The 12,566-nt window shown below is 47.3% G+C and overlaps 1 protein-coding gene across 2 annotated transcripts in view; it reads right to left on the bottom strand.

The window, feature by feature from the left end:
• Positions 1 to 226: 226 nt before the first annotated feature.
• RCN1 (reticulocalbin 1) overlaps positions 227 to 12,566 on the bottom strand; it is a 37,760-nt gene continuing 25,420 nt past the window's right edge. The window contains exon 6 of one of the 2 annotated variants that reach the window (XM_044752252.2): positions 227 to 2,558. In XM_044752252.2, coding sequence (XP_044608187.1) covers positions 2,393 to 2,558 — 166 coding nt within the window. In that variant the 3' untranslated portion in view covers positions 227 to 2,392. Of the gene's footprint in view, positions 2,559 to 6,571; positions 6,723 to 12,566 lie in introns of those variants that run through there. The other variant, XM_070491430.1, reaches the window with a different exon arrangement.

Genomic DNA, 12,566 nt, shown 5'->3' with positions numbered 1-12,566 from the left:
ATATTAACACATGTGGAGAGGAAATTATATGGAGCAGCATCACCCCAGCTGCTCAGGAAAAGACTGGAATTTTATCAAGGGCTCTTGGAGATATGTAAAAGCTCCACAGAAAATAACCCATGGTTTTTTCTTGTTGTCAAGAGTGAGAATTTGTGTGTATGTGTGTGCGTGCATGCATGTCTACCTGAAGAAGCTGATCTGCTGGACAAAACACCTTTTTTCCCTTTTCTCTCTTTGTGGTTTTTATTCTTCAGTGCTAAAGGCTTGGTGTTTTCTTGACTTTTCTCTCACTTGTTTATCCTCAGTTACCCAGAGTTAAGGTAAATCTCAGTCACTGACAAGTATTTACCGAGAGCCTGCAGCATGTCAGGTGTTCAGAGGGCCCGTCACTCTTGGTTCCCGGGTGGTCTCCCCTCAGAGAACTTGGGTTTTGTAGGAGAGAATGCAAGGATCTTACTGTTGTGTGTCACAATGCCGTGCAGCAAGTCTGGAATTAGTTTGTGTACAAAGTTCAGAGGAAACCTGGAAGAAAGAGTGTGGAGCCTTCAGGGTGGGGCAGTTCTGGGAAAAGTGGACAAGGGGTGTTAGTCAGGGAAGGCTTCCTGGAAGAAGTCTCACCTGAGGGAGACTTGGGAATATGATAGGTACCCACCAGGCGAAGAGGCAAGGAGAGAGAGAACTCAATTTGTGGTTTGAAAGCATCCCAAGGGAAGAGATTTATGTTTTAATGCTCACCCGTTCTCGACTCTGACTGACTTGGCGGACTATGGTATTATATAGACATTGAACATATGGTAGAGACTTCTAATTTCTCAAAGCTCTAGAAACTGTCTGTTACAGCACTGGCAGCTCCCTTTCCCAGACGTGCTTTATTAGCTGGACCTTCAACATGATGTGCAGGAACATTGCCAGCCTTTTAAAGTCGTCCTTGGGAAGGGAATAGACTGTATGTTGGTTTATCCTCGATCAGGAGAAAAATAAAAAGTATGGAGGAGAAAAATTCCCTATTAAGTTTTATAATTATAATATGAAAATCCAGTTAATTTCTTTTATCGTGGCAAGTCATTAAAGACTGAAGTTGGTCCCAGGCTTTTGTTTCCGGAACAATCCCCAGAGGCTTGGCGCCCGTCATCAAATGGGCCTGATTGGAGTGGGGACCTCTGTCTTCAGTTACTGCTCTCTGTCATTAGCGTTACGTTATCTTGCTCTTCAGACTGATTTTTAATTGTTATGCTTGCAATTATAAATGATTTACAGGGACATTCATCACCCGACCTGTCCCGAGCCATTAAATTCACCCAGGTTGAGTGGCCGAGGTGCGCCTGAAATGAGACAGGTCGGTGGCATCGTCTGCGGGATTCTTCAGAGGCCCCACGGAAGAGAAGAGACTCCCTTCTCCCTGTCCGCTCTGTGGCTTAATGGGAAAAAATTCTTAATTGATCAGGAGGTAATTAGCCGCGACGATGAAGTGCACACTCGTTGTGCAGTATATCTCGCAGAGTTAGTCCAGCTGTGGCTTCTGGAATAGGCAGGAAGATGACCCCGCACAAACCAGGCTACGGCCATGGGGGCTCGCTTGAGCGTGTTTACCTCCTTCAGTCAAGTCCAGCAAAAGAACTATGCTTACGTTTCCTGGGCACCTACTATGCGCTAGAAACATTCTGTTTTGTGTTGTTTTGATGGAAGGAAAGGGTGCTTCCTCGGGCTGGCTCAGACGTAGGAGGCAGGTTGGAGGAACCGAAAGAGGCTCCTCCAGGCTCCTGCCCTGCCGTCCGGGAGCCATGCCATGGTCTTCACTCTGCTCCCCTCTTCCTCACAGCACCCATTCACCTCAGAGCTCTTTTTCTTGACTGGCTTCCTCTGCTGGTCTGTTTTGTGCTTGGGCCCAAGTGGCCATCCCACGCCATTTGCCCAGGCCTTTCTCCTCAACCACCCACCACTGGCCTGGCGACAGGCTCTCCCCTTCTTGGTTAAGTTCTCTGTGGAACTTCAGTGGTTCCTTATCAGCTGGCAGCTTTTCTGCCGTTGGGTTGGGAATATGTCCCTTGTCTGCTATGCCAGAAGGGACAGGATTTGTGGGCTCACCAAGTAAAGCGGGGGTGGTCATATCTGTTTGGTGCAGCTTTAAAACGGGGTGGGCCCTCCCATTCTCCAGATGAGGAAACTGAGGCTAATGGAGGTGGAGGTGTTTGTCAGAGGTCACACGGCTGGTAGGTGTAAGAGCAGGACTGCAGGATAAGGCGCTGGCTCCATTCCCCTGCTCCCGCTTGATGTGCTGACTGCAATGTTGGTGCTGTTGGTTACACAAGAGCCAGGCTGAGTGCTAGTTGATTTGGTTGGGAGCCCAGTGACCACCTGGGCAGTGTAGACAACACCGCCTTGCTCCATTCTCTTACTGCTTTCCGTGTCTGTTTAGGGACATTGAAATGGCACATCCCACCGTCCGAAAATCAGAGTGAAAGAGCAGATATCTTGTCACATCTTCAGCTTTGGAAATGCCCAGAAGAGAATCCGGTTGAAGGGCCATCAGAGACATTTGTAGGGCTTGACAGTGAAGCCTGGAAAGAGAGGGGACCAGAAATTAGCACTTTCCTCCTTACTGGAGGATGTGGACCCGCGCCTCACCGGCTTTGATACTGGCAGCTGGATGACTTCGTGCAGATTACTTGACCTCTGACCCTCTGTTTCCTCATCTGCAAAATGAAGATGATATGATTACAAAAGTCAGATGAGGTGCTGTGAGAAGAGCAGCCCCTCACACAGCAGTCATCCAACAACTGTTAACCCCTCACTCTCTCCCTGTCTTGTCAAGACACCAAGGGTCTGACTTCTGAGCAATGGTAGCCTTAATGTTAGCATTTGCTCTGGGTCTGAGAACCCCCTGGAAAGTTCTGCTAGTCAAGGGACTTTGTCTTTTATTGATCCAGCATCCTTTCCCTGCTCGGATAACAGCACCCCTTACACGGTGGGCAGTGACTTTCCTCCATGTCGGCTGGGAGGATGCCAGTCCAGCATCGCCCCAGGCCTGCACAGTCCTAGCACTGTCTGGACTGACTGGACAGAGACGGGCCCAGGACTGAAGGTGGGCCAGAGAGGATTTCCACTCAGGCGCTGGCTGGGGGGCCTCGCTTCCTTCTGGGGGACTGTTGAACTGGGATGCTGCGGCCCTGAGTTGTCTCAGTTGTGTCTTGTACTTGCTGCAGGAGCAAAGAGAAACAGATTAGAGGGAAAGGAGGACTGAGCTAATTCTTGAGACCATTGCTCCAATCCTGAGGGTCCCGAGGCCACTCTTAAACTTCCTAGTGACAGGAGCCAATGAATTCCCCTTTTCCGCTTAAGCCTGTGAGTGATTTTCTATCATGTGCAGCTGGCAAGAGCCCTGAGGAAAGCAGAGACTCAGTTTCCCTAGTCAGGTGCTGGGGTGGGGCCTGGTTCTGCTCCAGTGGTAACCTCTCCCGGCCACAGCCGTTCGTCTAGCGGAGGCCACGAGACCCCTTGGAGAAGTGATTCCACCGCAGTGATGTTCCGTTTTCTCTCACTCTTCCAGGAAGCGGGCAGGAGCCCTGAGGCCTGCTGGTGCTCTTGTCCTTCCTCACGTCCCACGCTGTAACACCAACACACACGCAGCGTGCCCTGCGGTCCACTAGCACCATGCCCAGCCGTGGCCTGGCATGTCCTTCTACTCTCCGACTGGATACCACTTGAAAAGCACGCTCCATTTCCCATCACAAAACCACACTTGGATTATAGCTCCTTGCACTTGCAACTTCTTCAGCACTGCAGGCCGTCGCCGATGGGATGAGATGTGCTTCCTGCAGCAGGCCTGATGCAGGAAGTCCCCACTCCCACCTCTGTGTCCAAACGTGTGTTCTCAGCCACATCTAAAGTTGGTACCTTCGCGTGTGCCCCAGTGCGGCCTCCCCCCTCTCTCCGCATAGCCTGCCTGGCCTTCACCCAGTACCAGCTCATCTGGAACTCCTCCAAGCCTCCTCTAGCCCATCTCCAAACTGAGCCTCGCTCACAACCTCTCTGTTCTTCTGAACCAAATGCACAGCCTCAAGGGACAGAGGCTTTGGAGTCAAACAGGCTTATGTTTGGATTTCGGTGCCATCGATCACTAGCTGTGTTACCCTGGATAAGCTCCAGCTTTCTCCTCTACAAAGTGGAGATGTACCAGGTTCCCAGACAAGGGTCTGAGTGAACTGATCTATTGGGGAGGGGATCCTAGGACAGGCCCTCAGAGGAGCAGGAGCAGGGGGACAGGGAAGTGAGGAAGCCAGTGCGGAGCGTGCTCCTGAGGAGGGCACTGCTGTGGGCACTGGGGCTCCCTCCCACTGTGTCCTCTCTGAGGTGGCATGGGACATGCTCGAGTTGTCCACCTGAGGGTAAGGAAGCGAGGAGAGTTGTCCTCTGACTCCTGTCTGTCCTTGGCTGACGTCTGTTAATCCTGGCATTTCCATGTACACCAAGCTCAAGCTGAGAGAAGGCCCCGGAAGGAGAGTTTCAGTAGATGCCATTGGCTCATTTGGAAACAGTGGATGCTGAGCAGACGTGGGCAGGGCCCTGAGCATCCACCACATTCCCTGAGTGCAGGTCTGCACTCTGCTCATGCTCTGTGTGCTACGTGTGAGGTCTCTCGAACTTCGTGACTCCAGCACCCGGCTGTGGACCCGTAACTAACTCCCAAATCTCTCTCCCCAACCAAGCCCTCTCCTTGGTTCCAGGACTCTGCTTCCCACTGCACACTGAGCTTCTCCACCTGGTGTTCCACAGGCATCTTGAAAGAAACACTTGTCACCCTTATCTTCCTTCCCCAGCCCAAACCAGACACTCCTTCTATAGTCTCATTCTTGGTGGATGACATAGCCATCTTTTCATTGTCCTGATCTAGAAATTTCAGAGTCAGCTTTTGACAACAGGCCCATGATTAGTCTTCTGCCACCAAATTCTCCTTCTCCAACCCACCCTATGTTTAGTTGCTAGAACTGTTTTTATACAATCTGTTCACACCACTTTCCTTTAAAAATTGTCTATTATCTGTGGAAGGCACCTTTTGAGGTATCTGTCTTGCCCCTGTTCACCCCTGTAACCTGTGTGCACAGCAGTGGGCCTGCAGCAGCCACCTCCTCCCTGAGACTGTCCCCTTCCCCACCGTCACAGTCAAGTGGACGAGCTGCACCAGTCAGACTCCCCCTGGATTTCAAATTGGAGCTTAAGTTCTCGAATAGAGAGGAAGCGTAACTTAAGCTGGGGATGAGAGTATTTCTTTTGCCATACAGACTGAAAAGACAGAAAACTGGTCTGCAGAGAAAGAAGGAAGAAGCTGTGATGGCTATGTTGGGAAATCGCTCTCCTCTCATTCTTAGCCCATGTGGTCCAGGTGGGGCCGGTGCCACCAGAACTTTGCTCCCCTGGCTATAGCCGTTGGTTCAGGGTTGGACACATGAGTGCTCCGCTTCCTGGCTTCAGTGATTGTTTCAGGAGTGCCAGGACAGTCAGCCATCCCCTGAACTTCAGCTGGAGCTTTCAGACAAGAGCCTGTCTTTTGGCTGCCATGCTTAGCTCTGCAGATGATTTAAAGATGAGAGTGGCCCTCTTTGCCTCACTTGAGGACACCTTCTTGAAAATGAAGCCAACACAGAAGAAAATAGAGTCAAATGGAGAGCGACAGGGTCCTGATGGTGTCCTTCAACCCCTGTGTCTACCTGTGCTGGAAGTTGTCTTTAATCTTAGAATTCTCACTTTCTTTTTTTGTTAACATTTCCATAACAAGATTTGCCATTTCAATCATTTTTAAGTTTTCAGTTTTGTGGCATTAAGTACATTCACATTGTTGTGCAACCATCACCATCTCCAGAACTTTCTCATCTTCCCAAACTGAAACCATTAAACAGCAACACCTCCTCCCCACACCCAGCCCCTGGCACCACCATTCTGCCTTCCATCTCTATGAATTTGACCGCTCTAGGGGCCCCATAGAAGTGGAACCAAACAATCTTTGTCCTTTTGTGAGTGACTTATTTCACATGGCAAATGTCTTCAAGATTCGTTTATGTTGTAACGTGTGTCTAGACTTCCCACTTTTGAGAGCCAATATATTCCCTATTTGGCTTGAACTATTTTGAGTAATGTTTCTGTCATGTATGACCAAAAGAATCCTGGTAAACATATAATAGATTGGGAAAAAAAAAATAAACCTGGACAAAGGCAGAGGGCAGTTCTTCTCACTTTCCTCTCCCAGTTCCAGGCCTGATTGGGTGGAGCCCTCTCAAGCTGATTCATTTCTGTTAAGATGAAAGGGTTGTAACCAGCACTCCCCTCCTTCCCTCCAGGATAAAGCCTGAACTTCTCCAGCGTGGGGCAACAGGCCTCTGTCTTCAGGTCCTGGACTCACCTTGGATCCTAGTCTTAGTCCTCACTGAGGATCTCCCCATTTACCAGTAATCCAGCTTTCTTGTGCCTCTCTGCCTTGTGCTATCCTGTATGCCTAGAATGTCTTTCCTTTCCTAAGCAGAGAACTCCTACATAGCCTTCAAGACCCTGTCCAAGTCTTACCTTCCCTCTGTAGGCTTCTCTGACTCCTTTTTCATTCTCCTGAGCTGCTGACTCCTTGTATGGCAACCGTTTGTAGGTTTCCTGGTCCTTGGATGAAGAGCTCCAAGAAGGCGTGGGTTGTATTTGCTTCTTCATATCCTCGGGCCCAGCACAGTTGCTGAAAGTGACTTTTTGTTGAATAAATGAACATAAAAAATTACTTGATAAGCCTTGAAACTCGATATCCAAATGCAGCGAGGGCTTTAAAAATAGTTTATTATCTAAGTCGGTTAAATATGTTCCATGAAAGCTTTTTAAAAGTTATTACTTTTACTATTAACAAAAATTCAGAGTGAATCCTCAGCCCAGTACAGACATACTTGGCAAAAGTTTCTAAGCATAGAAACTCAGATTAATGAGACGATGGTATTTGGTCAGATGTGGAGTAGCATTTTCTGTGGCCTGACTTGTACTTTGCAGGACGTGTTCTTTTTGAGGATATGGGATGCAATGTGGGTCACTGCTTATTATGTTAGATTATTCCTTAATCCTCTTACTCCTGGGCAAACTCAACAAACGACGGGTCAGGACATCACGTGAAAATTCACCTTCGTGGCTGCCACACTGCCTTTTCCTTTTCCTTGCTCCCAGCGTCTGTCTCCCACTGATGGACTAGAGAGAGATTTGAGCTGGACAGTCCGGCTAAACAAGGCATTTTGTTATTATGTTGCCTTCTCTGAAGATTGCTTTAGATTTAGACTTTTTGTTCCCATGGAACTTGTAAAACCCTCTCAGTCCCGTCCGGCCTACCAGGGCCTTTGAAATAATAGAGAATCCTTTGTCATCTGAAAGTGCCATGTCTGATTTTTTTCACCCAGTGATCTCAAGGTTCGTAAGTACAGACTATTTTCCTGAAATTTCTCTGTACACCTAATTCTTTTTTCTCACAAAAGTAGTTTTTATGATTTTGATAGTATAACTTGCTCATTTTGGACAATGTGGAAAATTCAGAAAATGATAAAGAAGAAAAGGATCATCATTAATAATCCCACAGTCAGAGATGGGTTTCGTCCAGATATCGGTGTACTTCTCTCCATTGTACTATGTTTTTAAAGCAGCTTTATTGAGCCATCCCTGACATAGAATGAGCTGCACATATTTAAAGTGTGCGGTTTGATGAGTTTTGGCGTATCTGCACAGTGGTGAACCATCCCTGCTATTGAGATAATGACCGTCAGCCCCGAAGTTTCCCCGCGCCCTGGGAGCCCCTCCTCTCACTCCATGCCTAGGGGACCACCCGTCTTCTTTCTTCCACCAGAGATTAGTGTGCATTTTCTGGAATTTTATGTAAGTGGAATCATACAGTATGTAGTCTTTTTTGCCTAGCTTCTTTCACTGAAGGTAATTATTTTGTGTTTCATCCATGTTGTGGTGTGTTCGTTCCTCTTCAGTGTGAGTACTATTCTATGGCAGGGACGTACACACTGTGTGAACTTGTGGACTGACATTTGGGTTGTCTCCAGCTATTACAAATACCGCTGCTGTGAGCATCCCTGTGACGTGTGCTTTCATTTCTCCTGAGTCAGTCCCTAAGAGTGGGATGGCTGCGTCATGTGGTAGGTGTATTTTTGACATTTTTTTAGGAAACTGCCAAAGTCTTTTCCCAAGCAGTTGTGTTAGTTTGCCTTCCTATCAGCAGTATATGAGAGCTCCAATCCTCCACATCCTTGTCAACACTTGGCACAGTCCATTTATTTATTTGAGGAAGATTAGCCCTGAACTAACATCCGTCCCCATCTTCCTCTACCTTATATGTGGGACATCTGCCACAGCATGGCTTGACAAGTGGTACATAGGTCTGTGCCCAGGATCTGAACAGGTGAACCCCGGACCACCGAAGCGGAACATGTGAACTTAACTGCTGCACCACTGGGCTGGCCCTAAGCACAGTCCATCTTTTTAATTTCAGCCGTTCTAGCAGGTGTGCAATGGGTATCTCATTGTTGTTTTAATTTGCATTTCCCTAATGACTAATGATATTGAAATCTTTCCATGTTCTTATTGCCTGTCGTGTATCTTCTTTTGGTGAAGTGTCTATTCAAACATTTGCACATTTTAAAATTGCATTGTGTGTCTTCTTATTATGGAGTTGTAAATGTACTTTATATATTCTGGATCCAATCCTTTGTTGGATAGGTTTGTTCAATATTTTCTCTCAGTCTATGGCTTGGAGATTTTTTTCATTTTTGTAATAGTGGGTTTTGAGGAACAAAAGTATTAATTTTGGTTAAGTCCAATTTATTGATTTTTTTCTTGATAACTTGTACTTTTTGTGTCCTACTTAAGAAAATCTTTGCTAAACACAAAACTACTAAGATTTTCTCCTATGTTTTCTTCTGTATGTCTTTTGAGTTTTAGCTCTGAAATTTTGATTTATGGTCCATTTTTCGTTGATTTTTGTATATCATGTGAGGTATGGATCCAAGTTCACTTTTTTGCGTATGGTTCTCCAGTTCCAGAACTTTGAATAATCTTGTGTCATCTGTTGGCACGTGTGCTGGGATGACTCGGTCGCTCTGGTGAGCTGTTGAATAATTGTGTGACCCTTTACAGTCTCTGACTTTGTGCATCTCGGTTCAATAATCTATAAAATGGGGGTGATAGTTACTGGCCCCGTCTGCCTGACAGGGTTGTTACAGAGACCAACTTGAGAGAAGTAATATCGCTTGGGATTTTTTTCTCTGAGAAGTTGGAAACTTGGGAGTCAGCCTTGATTGCTCCTCCACCGTCGTCCCCACACTCAGGCACCTCTTACGTATTTCTTGAATCTGCTGTCTCCTCATGACTCCTGTCCCCCTGTCCCTGTGTGTTCTCGTCTGGGTTGTTGCCACGTCCTACTAAGCGGTCTGCTGCCTCCAAGTGCTCATCAAACCTTGTTGGTCGTGTTATCGTCTGCTGACCCCGTGTCCTCTGCAGAGTCAAGTCCAACTTTAGGTCTTGGTCCAGGCCCTCCACGCTCTGGTCCTGCCTCCCCTCTGGCCTCGTCTCCCACTGCTCCCTGAGTGATATTTTACCTGCTGGAACACGCTCCCTCCCCGCCCGCCAACTCTCCCCCCACCCTAGACATGCACACACGCACATGCACACGTGTACTCGCACGCACAGACATGCACACATTCACACGTGCACTCGCACACAAACACGCACCCACAACCTTGCTGTTGCTCACCTCCACGAGTCTCCACTCAGCTGTGAGATCTGCTCTCCCCGTGTCTCCATGTCCCGGCCCCTCCGTGCCCAGAGTGTTGTCACGCAGCCCCGACCACACTGCGCTGTGGGTGCCGTTGTGTCTCTCCCATCACAATGTAAGTGGCTCAAGAAAAGGACTGTTCCTTCATCCACTTTTATTTCTTGATTTCCAGCATAGAGTCTTCCCAGAGTAGAACTGAGAGTTGTCTGAAGAACTAAACATGGTGTCAGGAAAGCGATGACTATTTTTGTGAAGAACTGTAGCAGTTTGGTGCAGGTGTGCCTCTTGGAAACCCTCCCTGTGAGCGCTTCCTGGTCTAGATTGAGAACCGGTGACGGCAGACGCGTCCCAACCTCGTCTCCAGGATGAGGGAAGGGCAGGGGCAGGGCTGGAGCTGCCCTAAGGCCTTCCCCTTTGTCTCTGCATAGGAGGCAGGAGGGCTTATCAAGGACAGTGTCTGAGGCTGAGACCAGGACAATCCTCGTATCTCCCCACGAACTGCTTGTTAAAAGGAACAAATAAAAACTACAGAGCAGAGGCATGAGACTGTGACTGTCCTTATTGCCACTGAACTGGACACTTAAAAATGGTTAAAATGGTAAATTTCATGTGGTGTGTATCATACCACAATAAAGAAACAGGCGAGAGAAAACTACACAGTAGAAAAACCAGACAGTAAATACCTTAATCAAGTGATCAAACTAACATCGCCGGGAAAGGGCAGATGGACGTGAGGGCCTCTGGACTTGTGCCTGAGCAGGGCCCCCAGTGCCGGCACAGGGTTCCAGAGACGATGCACAGCCGCCATGAGGAGCCATGGGCAGACCGGGGCGGCGCAGGCTGCATCGAAGCTGGCCTGTCTTTCTCAGAAGGGTCTGCGTCCCAGGGTATAAGGCAGAGTGAAGAGCGTTCCAGATTCGAGGACGGCAACTGAACGTCCACATGATCCTGGGTGAGACCCTCCAGGAAAAAGAAGCTTCTTTGTTCTCTTTTCCTTCATTTTTTAGATAAAACAGCTTATTGGGACAACTTGGACTATAAGCCGCAGATCAGACCTATGTCAAATTTCCTGACTTGGATGACTGGACTGTGGTTGTGGAGGAGACTGTCGTTTTTAATAAATACACACCGAAATACTGAGGGAAGGGTGGCGTGGTGTGCACAGCTTCCAACAGTTCAGAAGTAAAAGTTAGTGATGACAGACACATGGCAACACGTTAAAGATGATGACTCCGTATAAAAGAAATACAGGAGCCCTTTGTACTATTCTTGCAGACTTTCCAGTAAGTTTGAAAGTATTTTGAAATTTAAAAAAATCTTTAAATTGCTTTGGGATTGATTCAATAAATGTTTCTCATCCGTACAAGGACATACTTGGCAGTCATTAACAATAATGATAAGAAATATATTTATTGGCATGGAAACAAGTTTAAAATATATCATTGATTCAAGAGAGCAAGTTGGGGTATGATCTCCATTTTATTCACAACAAAACAAAAATCTCCTTTTCTAAAAAACAGTCTGGAAAGATGTGTGCCAAAATATTAATTCTGGTTATCTCTGAGTTGTGGAACAAAGGGTAATTTAAATTTTCTACTTTTTGTTTATCTATATTTTCTACTTTTTCTACAGCGTGCATGCATTAACTATGTAATAAAAATTAATTATTTAAAAATCACGAAGAAACAAGTGACAAAAAAGCTTTAAAGCCACCCATGTGCATGGGCTGATGTTGGGGACCCTCCGAGCTGGGGTACCTGCTGTCGTTAGTCACCCCTTTCTGGAGCAGAAGCTCGAAGTTCTTTCAACTTCCGACATCACGCTGTGGAGATTAAAAAAGAAAAACGCGTGTCCTCCATCCTCCGTCTCCCCAACTTCACCTTCTCTGGATACAAAGCTCTCAGGGAGTCGTTTCTGGTGTATCTGGGATTCTACATTGGTCTCCACGGTTTTAAGTGTTTTCTGGTCAAATTAAAATAGGTGTTTAAGCTGCTGCTCAGTGTCTCCTGGAATTTTCCATAAGTGACTGAACGATGCTGGATGTCAGGGACCTCACGGCTTCCCCCACTTCCTAAACTTCCGCTCCCACCTTCTCACAGGCCTAGGAGTGAGGGCTGGGTCCCTGGCTGCTTACTTCTGAGGGCTGGAAAGACCGAATCGTCCTCTCCAGAGGACGCTCTCTGACACCGCTCACTCGGAGAGCGGCTCCAGCAGAAGCAGAAAGCGCGGCAGACTGAGTTCCTCTCAGCATCCTCTCTAACGTCTGGACTTCCGAAAAAATCAGATCATCGTCTGCCATGTTTACCCTTTAAGACTGCGTTTTCCTGTTAATTGAGCATAATGTCACAGTCATCTTACTTTTATTCAAAATGTTTTAATGAATTTGTTTCTCGTCCTTCACTTTTTGGTCTTGAATTTTTCATCAGACCCTTTAACACTCAGTTTCTGAGCACAGATTTGGAGACGTCTGCTCGTTACGCATTGTGCCTCCTGAGACGTGTTGGAGCTTCTTGTCATTTTGACACTGATTTACCGGAATGAACTTCCTGGGACAACACTGTTGCAAAGAAATGCTTCTGCTCTGACACAGATCATTTGCATTAGTTTTGCTCACTTTGGAGACCCAGCTCACGCACTTGGGAAGCTGCAGTCGCAGCGAGCTGCAGCTGTCTGGGGCTGCGCGTTTTCTTATGTGAGCTATTGCCAGCTCATTGTATTAGCTTCTCGTGTGTGGAGACAGGCAACCTGGTTTATAAAGGCCATTTTTATTTTTTATATTGTC

Source organism: Equus asinus, chromosome 20, assembly GCF_041296235.1.
Source record: "Equus asinus isolate D_3611 breed Donkey chromosome 20, EquAss-T2T_v2, whole genome shotgun sequence".
Taxonomy (NCBI): domain Eukaryota; kingdom Metazoa; phylum Chordata; class Mammalia; order Perissodactyla; family Equidae; genus Equus; species Equus asinus.
Note: the sequence above shows the minus strand (reverse complement) of the source record. Positions and strands in the feature narration are given on the sequence as shown.